Source organism: Talpa occidentalis, unplaced genomic scaffold (genome assembly GCF_014898055.3).
Source record: "Talpa occidentalis isolate TD23 unplaced genomic scaffold, MPIMG_talOcc4v2.1 talOcc4.15, whole genome shotgun sequence".
Classification (NCBI taxonomy): Eukaryota; Metazoa; Chordata; class Mammalia; order Eulipotyphla; family Talpidae; genus Talpa; species Talpa occidentalis.
In genome coordinates this window covers 79,341,470-79,357,055 of record NW_023601543.1, presented here as the reverse complement: position 1 = coordinate 79,357,055, position 15,586 = coordinate 79,341,470, and the positions used below count along the sequence as shown (strand labels likewise).

General features: G+C 46.3%; 1 protein-coding gene across 5 annotated transcripts in view; it reads right to left on the bottom strand.

The window, feature by feature from the left end:
- SH3KBP1 (SH3 domain containing kinase binding protein 1) overlaps positions 1-15,586 on the bottom strand; it is a 316,536-nt gene that overhangs the window by 49,116 nt on the left and 251,834 nt on the right. For all 5 annotated transcript variants that reach the window (XM_037512632.2, XM_037512636.2, XM_054695818.1 and 2 more), the window contains 2 exons: positions 10,192-10,299; positions 1,160-1,211 (listed from right to left, as the gene is read on the bottom strand). In XM_037512632.2, the coding sequence (XP_037368529.1) occupies positions 1,160-1,211; positions 10,192-10,299 (160 nt within the window). The remainder of the gene's footprint in view (positions 1-1,159; positions 1,212-10,191; positions 10,300-15,586) is intronic.

The following is a 15,586-nucleotide window of genomic DNA, read 5'->3' as shown; positions in this document are numbered from 1 at the left end:
AACACAGACCGAGGGAACCTGAGCTTAAACCATCAGACTCTTCTCCTAGGTCTCTTAGGAGGTCACCCAGGCCTCTAGGAAAAAGGGTCTTTAGAGAAAGCAAGTAAACAGCCTGCTTTCACTGCAGCACAATAAGGTAGTTATCTGGCCAGAACCACTAGGTGGCAAAATTAAACTGCTGAATGCAAAGGAGAATGGGGTTGGAACAGGAAATGTAATTAACATCCCATTTCAAGGCTGACTCTCTGTAATTCTCAACTATTTTGAAGGGAATGGGAAAGGAATTTGGGGTCAAGCTGATTTTCTCCCCAACTTGGTGGTCCAAAAGGACTTAAAATCACTCCTTAATAAGTCTATGAACAAACCAACCTGGAAATTTATTCATACTTTACATGCTACAGAAGTCACAATTATGAAAGTGAAGAACTAAAAATACCCCTATACTTCTTGTTTTCGTCGTCAATTTTTCAAATGCCATTTTACTACTTATTCATAATTAGTTTTTAACAATTATAAAGACAAGTTCTATTGGGAAATGTGAATTATCCTCCTTATGTATGAGACTTCAGTGTGCAGTGAGTTATCAAATGTCTAAGTCTTACTCTATTTTCAACCTTAATACCTGAACTACACAGAAAAGGTGAATTGGACTCTTTACAAAATTAAAAAGAATCATGAGGAAAATATTTATTGCTAGAAAAATATTTTTTTGTTGGAGGTGGGGAGTGAAGTAAGTACAAATTTTGGTTAACCCCACAGGACAGACACTGATATTCCGCGCTGCTATCCACGTATGGCGACGCCATGACCTGTGGGAAATCATCTTTCCCCAGGCTGAGCCTTCATCAGGGAGAGCAGGACAGTTATGTTCTTCTGTCCTCAAAAATGAAAAAAGCTTATTTAAAAGAAACAGGTTTATTTCAAAGCTCTTTCCGGTCATTCTCTTTGGGAGGCTAGATTTTTTTCCCTCTGATTCAGGAATATATTTTAATGATCTGTTTATATTTTAGGAAAAACATCAGTATATTTAAAACCTACCTGCTCCCAATTTGGCAACAGGTGGCATTTGAATCTAAGATTCTCAAGCTCTACCAAGGACAATGTAAATATATGCAAAGAGAAAGACGCGTTATGTGAACGGAACTGAAAGGTACATTACCTGCCCCTTGCTTGATGACAGGAGCGGATGGAGGAGGTGGCTTCTTGGGTCTCTGAAAAAATTAAATTAAAATGATACCACATGAGATTGTTGGCAAGCCTGGCCTCTCACATCAGGGCCACAGACACCGTTTTCTAGATCAAGTTTGGCCAATCCTCTCTCTAGGGATATCAGATTTTGGCAGCTTTAAACAAATACTAAAATAAACTCATTCTGCAAAACACAGCTCTGATGGACAAATGAAACACCATTTCCCCCTTTCTAAATTTGTAACAGTCTTCTCAAAAAGTACCGCTCAGCAAAAAAAAAAAATTCCGGCCTGAAACCAGCAAGCACAATGGTACTCCTACGCTGAAACCACATTTGCAATTAAGATTTAATCTACTGAATAACCAGGCGATTCAGAAAGAGTCACTGGGATAGCTCTCAAGCAGATGTCTGGATAAGGGGCCTTCAACAAAATTCAGGCTGAGGGAGCCCTGCGGCTGGGCAGGGATCTAGCCCTTCTTACCTCCTCCATCCCCAGGCTGACAGGCCATGTGCAAGGCCCCCTCCCGGAGACCAAATGTTCCCCAGAAAGTGGGATGGAGTTTCTTTGCCTGTCGGCTGCTATTTGTTTTACACTCATGCCCTGTCACTATGGAGGTGACAGAGGCAGCAATGCAGTTGATGACATTCACTCCCGAACTGGATCAGGTGTCTCCTTGCTCACCCATGAGAAACTGGAGGTGGTTGGGTGGGACTTGGCAGATGAGTCAGAGGCTGGAGAACCCAGCCAGGGCACAAATCTTAGATGCCATTCTTGGACAGGGGAGGGGGCATCAAAGGCAGGAGAGAACAGTCTCCATTTCAAAGTCATTTAGGAAAAATGGAAATGGGGAGGTTTGAGCACAGGATCCATGTCCTGCTGACACTTCCGACCCTCCAGGCAACAGATACTGGTGTTTTTAAAAAAGCTCCACGACCTGTCTCTCCTGTACTTTGAAAATGTATGACTGAGCCAGTACCACAGGGACTAGCAAAAGGGCCTCCACTCCCAGCAGGTGCCAGGACACAGCAAGAAATGGGTTTTAAGTAAAGCCTAGAGAATTAGAGGCACGAGGAACTTTCTCAGGGATCTCACAGCCTGTAGGTTCTTGGTCACTGACATTTCAGCTCCACTCCTTAGTTCTTTCTTCACTTGGCTAAGTTCCCATGAGTAAGCAGTGCAAGAGGGAGAGCTGCAGTATCTGACTTCACTACGCATCCTGGCTTTTCTGATGATTAGCCTTGGACTCTGGGTAAGTGACTCACCCAGCTGAAACTCTGATCTGTCGGTGGTGATAATACAGTATTACGTCCTCTCTTAGGGGGAGGTGGTTTCACAAGTAGAGGGAGTCAGCAAGCACTGCCTTGTTGAACCCTCATGACTACTCTGTAAGGAAGGACATTATTACGTCCATTTTGCAGATGAAATAATTGAGTTTTTGTGCAATGAGGTCATTTCCCCAGATCATCAAGGCTATTACATAGGCTGTCTGATCCACAGGGGCACTTTCGGTTTTCCCATTTCATGACAATTTTAGGTACCTTTTTCTCCCTTACATCATTTTTAATTTTTGGACAGTATCTGATTTCTCCTCTCAGGTGCAGTCCCCATAGTTCGCCCACCATCACATCACCCATGATCCCTCACCACAGTCCCTTGTGCAATTCCCTCCCATGTTTTGACCCCTCCCTGCTCCTACATGCCCAGGATTCTCTTAACCACTGTGAAGGGTCCATCGTGCCAGAGAGAATCCACCAGACAAACCACCATGCAGCAACAAACCACACACAGAGTTTACAAATGCACAGGGAACTGCAGTGCATGGTAAAGCTGAAATATGGAATAGTATCAAATGCAGCTACAGTATGAGATCGACTCGGTTGCAATATACACAGGAAGAGACTAAGACTAAAAAGAAAGAAATTCAGTGATAATGTCTGACTAGGATTATGGGTGTGTGCGCGTGTCCCTGTGTGTGACCTTCTCAGTCTTTTTCTGCGTTGACTGCCTGCATACAAGCCTCCGGGGCTACAGCCCGGCACACACAAGCCATCCACCAGATGCGTCTGTTTCTGGCTCACAGACCTTACACTACTCTCTCCTCCCCATGCCGGCCCCTCTTAGCTCTCCACTCCGACGCCTTCCTTTTTCTTCCTCTTTTCTCTGCCTCTGTATAAATTAGGCTGGGGACAGATGTGTGTTTATCTAATGAAGTTATTGTTGAAACTCTGCCAATTAACCTTCCTTTACCTCGGGATCAGAGTAATTTCTCATTCACGAAGCAGCCAACACCCTGTGGCCTAATTCTTCTCAGCCAAGCCCCAACAATGCCTACCCCCTGGACATCTTCCTCACTCCCTTCTGGTTTGAACCTTTTTTTTTTTTTTAAAGATTTATTTTTTATTTATATAATAGCTGGGGTACAGGTCAGAGGCGCTGGAGCGTGAAAGGATTCACCAGAGACAGAGTGGGGAACAGAACAGGCAGACTGACTGAAATACACTGCTGAGAAAAGCAGCGGGCGTGACAGGAGAGGTCTGCCGCACCATGTGGGAATCTCCCTGGCTGGCCAGGAATCGAACCCGCAGTGCAGAGGCTGCGGACAGCTTCACAGCATTGTGCTCAACCCACTGCGCCACAGGGGAGGCCCTCTGGTTTGAACATTTTTATAACCAATTTCACATGAGCCTCCTCTTGCTGAGGCCCTTCCCCCAGCAACCTTGCCTTAAACCACAGGGCCCCAAATAAAAAAAAAAGACAATTACAAGTCATCATATTTTCCAAGATAACTGTGCAAAGAAAAAAAAAATCCCATCACGTTGTGTCAGATTCAGTGTGGAGCAGACACGTAAAATGTGACAGAGCAGAGCAGAGGGGACGCTGGCAGGGGTGGGGATGCATGGAAGGGAGCCCCCATGCTATTGCAGCTCATGAAAAGTGTGGCCATGGCAAGCATGTACTTGAACGTGGCAGAGGAGGGAGGCAGAGTTGCGCAGTTCTGCTTGGTGCCCTGGCAGCTGCGGAGGCAGGGGGGCCAGTCTGGAAAGGAACCGTTTCTGAGGCGTCTTGTGGTCACCGCGCTTGATCGGTGCTGGCAAGGGGCCTGCTCTGCTTATTAACACATTGTCCTCTTTTCCCTTGACTGCTTCACTCCGATTCCAGCGAACAGAGCCTTCCTGTCTACTCAGATGAAAAACGACACCACATTTCCGGGTAAGATGGCTCTTCAAGTAATTCGAAACCAAAATCGGGGCCAGGTACCATGTAGTTCTAGACCGCCCCTTGACGACGAATCAAGTCTTGCCCATGAGCCTACAAGTTCTGTTCTTTGACTGCAACAGGAAGACAGGGCAGTGAGAACCCAGAAGCCACCCTAGCTCTTTGCTGGAGAATGTGACAGCAAAAATTCATCACGAGAGTTTATGATTCACAAATGACTAGATGGGAACACATTCTTCTGCTGATTGTCCCCAAAATGTCCAATTGTGACTGGATGGAGGAACTGGGACCATGCAGACTCCAGGTTAAAGTCAACCTTTTCTCTACGTAGTTTACCAGCATGACCTAGCCTCTGCAGGTGTGCAGAGAGAAACACCTTCAGCTAAGTTTTAGGGATCTTATGTCAGTTTTCAGAGGAAACTGTTCTGTTCATTCTCTTTATCCCTCCCTCCATGGTGAAAGCAAAGCACTCCAGCTCCAAGCTAAGAGGCAGAAGCTTGCTCAATTTGCAGGTAAAAGCAGAGGGTGTCAGAGCTCTGTGTAACCACAGGAGTCCCCTCTGCAGCTGAGAAAACTGTATCTAGGGAGGCCAAGTCACCGGCTAGGTGGTAGCTAAAGAGGCCAGAACTCACACTGCCAAGGTCTAAACTGTGGTGAGTTATCTAAAAAGAACCAATATAAAAATGCTCATCACCAAATCAATGAGCCAATATTTTCTGATTTCTGAGAAAGCAGAGGCCTGCACATCTTCTGGGCACTTGGGCCTATGTGCATGTGCAGCTACCTGGGTGGAGAGTGTCGTCTTGGCCAGAGAAGCAAACACCACCTTTCGAAGGAGGTTATTAGGTAGATTTGATTTCTGGCCATTACTACCAGGAAGGACAAAGGTCTAATATTCAGGAATGAAGACAGCAGGAAAGCAGGAATTCTAACGAGGCACTTGACATCTTCAGCCAGTTTGCCTTCAGAGCTTTGGCCCCACACATGTGGTATGTTTAAGATAAACAGAGGCATGCACCCCTGATGGCCAGGGACCCTTTAGAGGAATGTGGTAAGGCTCTGGCAGCAATTTCAGCTTGATTTTGAGCAACACCAGGCCTTCGGAAGCCCTCCTCCATGCGTCCGGCTACATTCTCTGGAGGGGTCTGTGTGTGAGGATGGAGAGGATAGTTCCTGACCAGGTACTCCTCTAAGGTACCACTTAGGAGGGCTCTAAGAAATACATGGGGGCCACCATTCTGCCATCCAGAAAATTAATGTACAAACTAATAATGTCATAGGTGAGTTTTTTCCCCATTTTGTGGCTTATTAGAAGCACATATTTATTTCCTTTTGGAAGACTGAAGATGTGGAAATGATTTATTGGGCATCTTTGAAATGAGCAAGGATAATGGTTCTCTAGCTGAAGGAGAGGATAAGGAAAATTTGGGCTGAGAACATTTTTATAAACCAGGCTGTCAGATGATAGGGGTTAAAGTAAGGGACCTCCTAAGAATTTTGTAAAGAGAACGTAGTCAGAGTGCAACCAGCAAAATTCACCTATGGTGGATTAGCATTTGTGCATCAACGAAGCAACCATCTCTTCTTGCTTTCATTCCTTGCTCTTCTAGCAAGCGCCAAATGAGGTTTCCTGCAGATTCCAGCTTCTAAGGAATCAGGTCATGGGGAGCAAATTCCCAGGGCAGCAGACCCATGCATTCCAGACTGGCTGACATTTTAGTCCTTACTGTAATTAGTTAGCTGGCAGCCTGCTCCCTGGGTAAATCTCTGAGTTGGCAAAGGTGAACCTGCCTCAGCATCACACTTCTTCAGAAATCTCTGAGGGCGGGTTGCTGAGTTCTGAGGCTGAGAGGCAGCCCCTCCACTGAGGAACATTCACCAAAGAAACACCTCTAAGAACCTGGCAACATCCCCATTGCTGACAAGGCACAGACTGGGCTGAGGCCTCCGAGCCAGCACAGCTAGGACAGTAGCACCTTCTGGGGATCCGAACAGTTTCTCTTAAAAGAACCAGAGCCTGCGACTTCCATAAAACACTGTTATTCAGAAACATCACCTTTTACAATACCTATTCCAATGCTGTAAATGACAGTGAGAACTTGCCTCTGCTGTTAGAGTCCTCGTTCCTCGTTTTCCTGCACTAATAATGACAGAGCGCGTGCACTGCCTCATTAGAGCTCTCAGCAGATTTAATCTTTCCTTTCTGATATTCACTTTTAGTGTCAAGGCTCAAAATAAACAGAAAGCCATTGAATCTAGATTCTCTCACAAATAGCTTACATAATTGCTCTAAAATACACACCAAGAGATTAACGGATAACCTCTTAAGGAAAAGCCCATAAGTGTTTCTCACCCTGGTGAGAGAGAATCTGCTGTGCACTCTCAAAAAGAAAGACCACCAGAAATTCCCAGAGGCTTCGGGGTAACTACCCGAATCCACAGCCCTGCAGAAAGTGCGCCAGTCTCATCAGAAGGCTCCGGCGACGCCTACAGACTCAAGAGGTCTGCAGCAGCATAGACATCGCCTGCTTCTGTCTACCCAGAGCGCCACAGATCGCCCTCTTTTCTGGCTGAATGACTGCAACCCCAGCCACTGGCAAGGCAAGATGACATCTGCTCAAACTGGTGGCAGAATAATGTTTCAGACTCTGCCACTCACATAGTGCCTTTCTGTTAATGATTCTAATCATCATTACACAGTCAGCTCGGCAAATGCCAGCCCCTTCCCCAGCCACGGCAGTGGCTCACCAGTTCGGGCGCTGCAGTGAAGGTTGGTATAACAACCCGTGCAAAGCTGATCAGCTGGTTTTATAGGCCAGATGGGAATGAAAAAGGATGTAACACTTTGAATTTTCTAAAAGCTAAATGTCACATTATACAATCACTTCTTAACTGTAGGTATCACTTTGTCTGACAGGTAGGACTATTGTTTCTCTAAAATTGAGTTTTCTGCTTCTTGGGGACAAGGTTAAAAGACCTATCAAAAGATGGCTGCTGCTTGTCTGGGGTTAGAGAGATGCCATGGGGCACTCAACGAGCCAGCCAAGATGAGTCTGCTTATCACTGACCACTGTCTCAGTAGATGTCTTCCCTTAATACCTTACGTAACAGAGCAGAGCTTCTAGGAAAGTATGCCATGGAGTCTTCCATCTCCCGTGTGAATTTATTGCCCCACTAAAATTTAACTGGAAACTTGAAGGCAGGGTGCTCCCATCTAGGCCACCACAGGCTGTGCCCATTTGTTAAAAGAATGATCCAGATTTTACCCTAGCCTTCAAAATCATACTACCTCAGTCAGAACCAAGAAGGTGGCAAATGTCTAGGAGGAAGGTGTGCTTGCTAAGACTCCTTGGCCAAAGGGAGAGGAGTCATCATGAAGTCTTGGCATCTAAATCACAGGATGTGAACCTTTTACCAGGATCACAAAGGTCTGCAAGAAGGGCAAAGTGGGCAATCTGGATGCCTCCTCTCCTGCACTCCCTGGGAGAGCAACACTCAGTGTCCTTGCAGAAAGGACTGGCCCTGAACACCAGCGGCACTGTCCAACTCCAAGCCCACAAGGGCAGCAACCACATGCACACTTCACAGCCCATCAAGCAGCATGGTGGCCTGCCCAAGGAGAGACCCTAGAAACAGAGCGAACGATGACGGAACATGAAATAAAATTGCCAGGCAGCAGATCACGAAAAAATATGAGTAATAACATGAAGAGTGTATCATGCTGTGCTCACTTGTCTTTACAAATATGTTTTATAAAGCACTAGATTTCTTTTTAATGGCTATTCATCAGAGTTCTCAGATGCACTTGGGTTCCCAGGGAAACTCACCAAGACACCAAGATTGCTGGTGACTTGGCCAGCTGAAGCAAAAAGGACCTAGACTCAGACATCGACAAGATGGCACAGTCCCACCCAGCGACCTCCACATTTGTGGAAATAGTGTTACAAAGACCAGAGCAATTAACACGCAAGGGGCATTTACGAAGTGCCGGGCACTGCACTTACGGAATTCATAGGCATCATTGTGGTTAAATTTTTCAACAGCTTGACAAGGTTGGAACAATTGTTCTCACAATCTTATTGCTGAGAATACTGAGGCTTAGCGACAGTGAGCTGGCTTAGCACAGAGCCAGGGTTCAAGCCCAGGTCTCTCAGATGTCACAGCCTAGAGTCTCAAGCACAGCATTCTACAGACATTTCCCCAACCTCATCCCCATGTGCTACTGCTATGGAACATTTGTTATCTAGCCATTCCTAGGAGTCAGCATCTGTTTTTCGCAGGGATGGATTCTGTCAGTGGATAACCCAACCACTGCAATTGGCATCAGGAAAGATGACATAAGAGATGTTGCTTGGTGGAGGACTTTTTTAGTGAATGGTGCACTCCTCCCTGTTCTGTGAATTTTTTCCCCCTTAAATATGGTTGGCAACTGGCAGGTGGGGCTATGATCATCTAGAGATCTGCTTCTATCAATATATTGACACTTCCCAAGCTATAATGTGCAAATAGATCACCCGATTGTGAAACAGATCATTCTTGTAAAAATGTTAACAATAATGTATGGTTAATATTTGTTAAAATTCCAGTTCTGATGCAGGTCTAAGGTGGGGTCTAAGCACTGCTAATAAGCTCCAGGTGTTGCTGCTGCTGCTGCTTCACAGACTACACTGTAAGTATCAAGGATTTCAGAAACACTGGGATACAGATTCTCTGGACCCTGAACTCAGTTCCCAGAGAGAACAGCAGGTGTGCAACAGAATATCCTTCTACTAAACAATGTAAGAAAGAAACCATTAAGACACCTAACAGGTGTGGCTTTAGGCTTAAAACCAATTTAACTATTTATAGGACATAATGTTGGAGGGCACCGACATCAAGCTTCTTGACCAATTACACCCGTTCATCTCAGCAGATGGCACAGGAGGGTGCACGGATCATCACGGATGTTTAGAGTGCTTGGCAAACAACCCACTAGTATTGTAGCCATCCCTCCTGAGCCTCCGTTCCAAGGGAATGGTGATGAGTCAAGGTCAGATTCATGGTCAGTGACAGAGCCCCATGGGCATGAAGAGGACTTAGGCTGGGAAAGGTGAGCAAGGTGCCCTGTGGGTGGCTAAGCACAAACTGCTGCCCCCTCAGGACATAAAGGGCTGCTCACTTTCAACACCACTTGTTACATCAGCAGCAGAGAAACAACACACCTGGAGGGGGCAAAGAAAGACTGGCTCAAGTGCACAACAGCATCATAGAATAGATTCCCACAAAGAAAGAGAAAGACCAGATCAGAGGTGTGGGTATGTATACGTACGTACGTGTATGTACACTCTCTCTCTCTCTGTAGGAAGATTAGCAGGCCCCACTGTGTCCTCAGCCTTACAAAATGCTTTTCAGTCATTTCCAGCATACTGGCCACGTCACCCCTAAGGGCGTGCTCCATGGGACACAAGCAGTCCACTTCCCAAAGAGAGCACCCAAGGGATCCTGCCATTTATTTGGGTGCTCTGCATACCGTATCTTGTTTATTCAGGCCACAGCCCTAGAACGAGGATTGCCATTGCCAGGGGACAGCTGAGAAAGCGGTGACTTGGGAAGTTACTGGGCTTGCTCCATGCCCCATGCTGAGTTCAGGGCAGCCCAGGGCTTGGAACCCAGGTCCTGCAAACTAAAATGCCAGCGCTCTTGGGTGGTGCACCGAACTTCCCCCACCTTGCACCCCAAGCCCCATCATAGAAGCCAGGATTCTGACAGCATGTGGAGCGCTGAGACCGAAGCCACAAACACTTACATTGCCCTCCTTTTCAAAGTCTGGTGGAAGCAACTTCACGAAATTGTCAGGGAACACGCCTCGTCTGCCGTTGAGCTCTCCTTCCCACCAGCCGATGTCGATGCAGTCCTAGCAAATGAGAGAGCAGAGAGTGAGAAATGGGACCAGCACCACCCCAAGCGGCCTGACATCCCTTCTGGAAAGGACAGAGGCCCCCTCCTTGAGGCCCTATCGCTGCGGCAATGGTGACTAAGACTAAATTAGCACAAAACCCAGAGTCAGCTGGAGAACAAAAGCTTAAGTGTGCTAGAATTGCTGGCTGGGACCCAAGACCAGGCTTGCTTTTAGATGCCCTGAATCAGTGAGATCTCTCTCTCTCTCTCTCTCTAAACATGGGAAGATAAGTATTTTTGTTAGGTTTTAATTTTATCAAAATAAAATTGTTTCATTAACTGCAAATGTGGCTTAGAAAATCTCACCTGCACAAATGTCCTCTTTGTTTAGCCTGTCACAAAGCTTGTTGAAATGAAAAAGAGCTTTGCGACAGTCAGCCAAGCATAAGAAAAATCACACTTTCCGCAGCCCATTAATGCACTGCTCTCCACCTTCTCCTTTCAATGCTGATGGGGCACAGTTGTCTTCCTGAAAGCCCCTCCCCCACAGGACAGAATTCCAATTTTGCTTACTAAATGAATGAATAAATCTAGTCATTCTTCTAGATCAAAGCTGCTTTCCTCTGAATAGCCCCTATTCTGCAAATGCACTCATCAAACATTTATTGAGCGCCTACGCTGTGCCAATGGCTTGTTCGAGTTTTAGGAGTATCTCTTATGCTTGTGCTCTAGGTCTGGTTCCACTTCTACCAACCCAATCCAAGGCTCCCTGGCCCACTTGCTACACACGCCTTTGCACGGGCATTTCTCCCTGCACTGGCTTGTACAGTATATGCCCCACTGTCAAGTATATGCCCTTGTGTGGAAGCCTGACTCTCAGACTGTGATCAACAATTCTAGCCCCAAATGAGTGAAACCCCCAAATGCTAATCACACTGAGGACTTTTAAGGTTACACGTGAAGCAAGAAATGCTCAAGAAAGTGAAGAGACCCCCAGGCCCAGGGCCCATGGACAGATGCTAGGGGGGAAGGGAGAGGGAAGACTTAAACAGCAGAGGTGCAGCTGGTCGAGAGAGCCTTATGCGGCTCACTTGTGCTCATGAGATTCGGTATTCTAGCAGGGTGAGGAGTACATATGCCTTTTCCCCCATTACACCCCCAAACCCACTGCACAGCGCCCGGTATAGTTAATATTTATGGAAGTGATGCTGACTCTTTCTAACCCCGAGTCCTGTGGTCTCCTGCAATCTAACACCTGGGTCACTGCGGGACAAGAGCACCTCTATCTGCTTAGGTTTCTGGAGATTCCACCTCAAGTGAGAAGTAAATGACAGCCACCTTGCCCTAGCCCAGGGGCATCTGTTACAAGGACAAATTGAGCCCCTAGAAGAAAACACAGGTTTTGGCCATAGGTGCTTAGTCCTCAACTCACTTCTCAGCCCACCCAGCATCAGAAGGACACCTGAAGCATCAGGTTCCGATTTATCCTGAACACCAACAAAAGACTTCCAATGTGAGAGAGCACTTCTCTTTCAGGGAAAACGACAATGAGGAAGCCACGCATTCTGGTCCTGCTCACATCACACCCCCAAAACAATCTAGCATCAGCCTCCTAAGAAAGGGTTCACAACAGGGGTGGTGGTGGCAGGACTTCATGTCCTCTGAGGTCTTTCTGACCCCCAAAAGTGAGGTCATCAATGATACCAGAAACATTTATGAAGGAGGTAGGGCATGGAATTTCTCTACTCCTAATTCTTAGACATTAAGTCTTGCAATCCAGAAGGCTCTGCTCCAAGGAAATGTTTAATGCATTTTACTCCCCTCTTTTTCTGGATAAGTCCTTCTCATCTTCAAATCCCAGCTGGAAATTTACCTTTAAGAGGGTAACTAAGATGAATGAGTTCTCCTTTCTCTAACTGTGTTAATTTGTGCTTCCCAATATTCTTCCACAAGCATCAATTAAATGCAAATCACATTTGAGCTCCTTCCGTAGGCATCGAACATTAAACATGCCAAGGACATGATCCCTAGCCTCCTGGAGCCTAAGGATTTACATGAAAAACAGACACATATGACACGACAGCCTTTTTTGACAACAGGTATCAACTAAGAGCTCTGGTACCAAAGAAAATCACTCACCATTTTTCAAAAAATCTTCAATGTTTTCCTGTGTGAAGGGAGTGCTTACGCGAGGACTGCATGTCCCTCCACATTCATTTCAAACCTGACAAAGAATTATGTCCACAAAGGACACTCCAATACTGTCTAGTGCTACATCTTTCCTTACAAGGTTTTCTCCAGACTTTCTAAGTGGTGCAAATCCATAAGGCATAAACTTTAGCCTTACACAAGCAGGAACCCAAGAACCACCGTAATAAAACCTTTCGCTGTGTATATGAGAACAGTTAAAATATTTTTAATAAGCAAACCCATCCGAATAACTTGAGGAGTCATACACACCCTGGGGGGATACTCTGTGCCCCCTCACAGCTCAGTGGCTTGGATGGCTCATTTCTACTCTGCTTCTTTTTTTTCCCTTGTATAAATTTATTTATTTATTTATTTTTTATTTTTTTTTATTTTTATATTCCCCATACAATTGCAACCCCCTTATTTTGACCCAAGCCCTCCTTCCCCTCCCACCCCCTCGAGTGTCTCTGGTTCATAGTTGTTTGTTGATTTTGATTTTTTCTTTCTTATAGTTATTCATTTTCCTGGTCCCTTATTTAAGTTTTCTAGATTCCTGCTATGAGTGAGACCATCCGGTATCTGTCTTTTCCTTTCTGGCTTATTTCGCTGAGCATGATCCCTTCCAGCTCCTGCTTCTTAAGGAAAACACTACCAGTGCTAACCACGAGTAGTTCCAGGTAAGCGAGGGCAAGCACAAGGCCGAACACTAGCATCGCCGCTCTGGTTAGTGTAAGAACACACACAAGGCATGTGCAGGAGATAAGCACATGCATAAAGGAAAACGGCCAGGGAAGAGGAAGCGTGAGCTGCTGCAGGACAGAAAATGGCCGCAAGGTCAAGCTGCCCGGAGTGAGCTGATTCAGAGAACAGAGGCACTTTCCTCTTTCTGGCAATAGAAGCTAATTTAAGGAAAACAGGAACAATTTTGACAGCAAAATGCTAAGTGAAAAGAAGTCCTCTCCAGCCAACCAGACAAAAGAACCAGGCTTTTGATGACAGAGATGAATAGAGAATTCTTTGTATGAAGGCCGTGCTTCCAGAAGAGCAGCAAATTCAATATATTTATTGAGGACCTAAAACACTCAGGAGATGAGGGGAATTCAAGGGGAAAAAATATCATTGTGTCCTCACAGGGCTCCCTAATTCGGAGCCCAGTGGGAGAGTAACTGACAGAACACAAAACACCAGCAGGAGTAGGACCAAGAGAAGCCACCGGCCCGAAAGGAAAGAAACAGGGCAAGATCCGGGACCATGAAGGAAGGGCAGGGAGAGTGGGCAGCTGTGGTCATGGAAGACAACTTTCAAGAAAGAACGCAGTGCTTGGCCCCCACCAAAACGATGTTAGGTGTGAGCCAAGGTCGCACCCAGGGGTGACAGAGGAAGAATGGAGGAGCCGGTGGTCAATGATGTGTAAGGCCAGAATGTCATCAAAGAAGAAGCTGACGTCCTCAGGGAGGATGCCAGGAGGCGGGTGAAGGCAGGTCTATGAGGCAGTAGCTGATCACTGAGAATGGCAGTGCCATCAAACCACCAGATTTTAGGGTGACCATCTAACTTATTCCCAAACCTGGGACCCTGAGCATAACCCAAGATAATGGTCACCCCAGAAGGTTTTAAGATTCCAGTAAGAGTGCGGTAAAGGCAGTATAGGTAGGAGAGGGAATGGCCTCTGAATGAGGTGGGATTTTGCGGGGAAAAATAAGAGATCATTACAGAGATAAAAGTTTCTAGACAAACAATGATCAGAAATATGCTCTGCTGACATGAAAGCAGAGGGAAGTAGACCTGGACCCTTATCAAGAGTTAAGAGCACGGGAAGAATTATATTTCTTTTTTTTTTTTAAGATTTATTTATGCATACAAGAACTGGGGTACAGGCCAGAGGTGTGGGGGGTGGTGGTGAGAGGATTCACCAGAGACAGAGTGGGGAGCAGAACAGGCAGGTCTACTGAAGTCCACTGCTGAGAGGAGCAGCAGGCAAGGCAGGAGAGGTCTGCTGTGCCATGTGGGTCACCTCCCTGGCCGGGGATCGATCTTGTGCTGCAGTGGCTTCGGAAAGCTTCATAGTGCTGTGTCTTAACCCCTTGCGCCACCAGGGCGGTCCCAAGAATTATATTTCTGACAGAATGTTCACTTTTCTATGACCAAGTCTTCAACAAACGGCTTCCCCATGCCTTGGGACCAGGCAGATATTGGAATAAAATATATTTTTTCTTATAAAAATGGTTTTTCTTTTAAGGAGTGAATAAACAGCCATGGGTGTGCTGTGTTCCAGCCTCTTGGTTTATGGACGATCTCAAGTTATCCCAGGCGACTCAGAGAGCGGGAGAGCAAAGCTGGGCCACTGACAATATTTAAGTGACCCACCAGGGATAACAACTCTGATACACAGGGAAACCTTCCGGAGGTGTAAGAAGTGACTTAACTGCTGCCTTGAAGGTCATTACTATGGCTGTGTAGACTGATGTTAGAGACCTTAAGGGATACTGTGATGGGGAAAGCATCTTAATGAAGCTCACATGCGTTTGTCATGGGACTCAGCACCATCCTCGGATAAATCCCCCCGGCAGCAGCCCATACTTGGGAGAGAGCCGACGGTAGGGATGCCAAGGCCTTGGGGTGTGTCTGAAGAGGGAGACCTTGCCCTGACCTCAATGCCATGCCTCAGTCTGTTCAACTCTACCAGGCGAGCCCTGGGCAACATGGTTGAAGTGCTTTGTCACTCCACAGCGCTATGGCACCAGGGACCAGCTGAGAGCCACTCCCTGGCATGCAACCTGTCAAAAAGGATTCACCAGTGAGCTCTGGTGCATCCGCCCCTAGTCCAGGCACGTCACCTCGTTAGGGAAAACAAACTTGCCATCTGCTTGTAAAATGGTTAAAAGAATGAGTCAACAATCTCACCTTGTGCTCCATTTTGTGAAGTATGTAAGGCAACATATTAGAGCAGTGTTTTTCAGACCTGGCTGCACATTTCAATCACCTGGGGAGTTTTTAAAAATCCCAGTGCCCGGGGTAAAACCCACAGCAATTAAATTGTAATCTCTGGTGGGTGTGACTAGGAAATCTGTTTTTTCAAGGCTCCTAGATCCTTCCAATGCGCAGGGATCTTG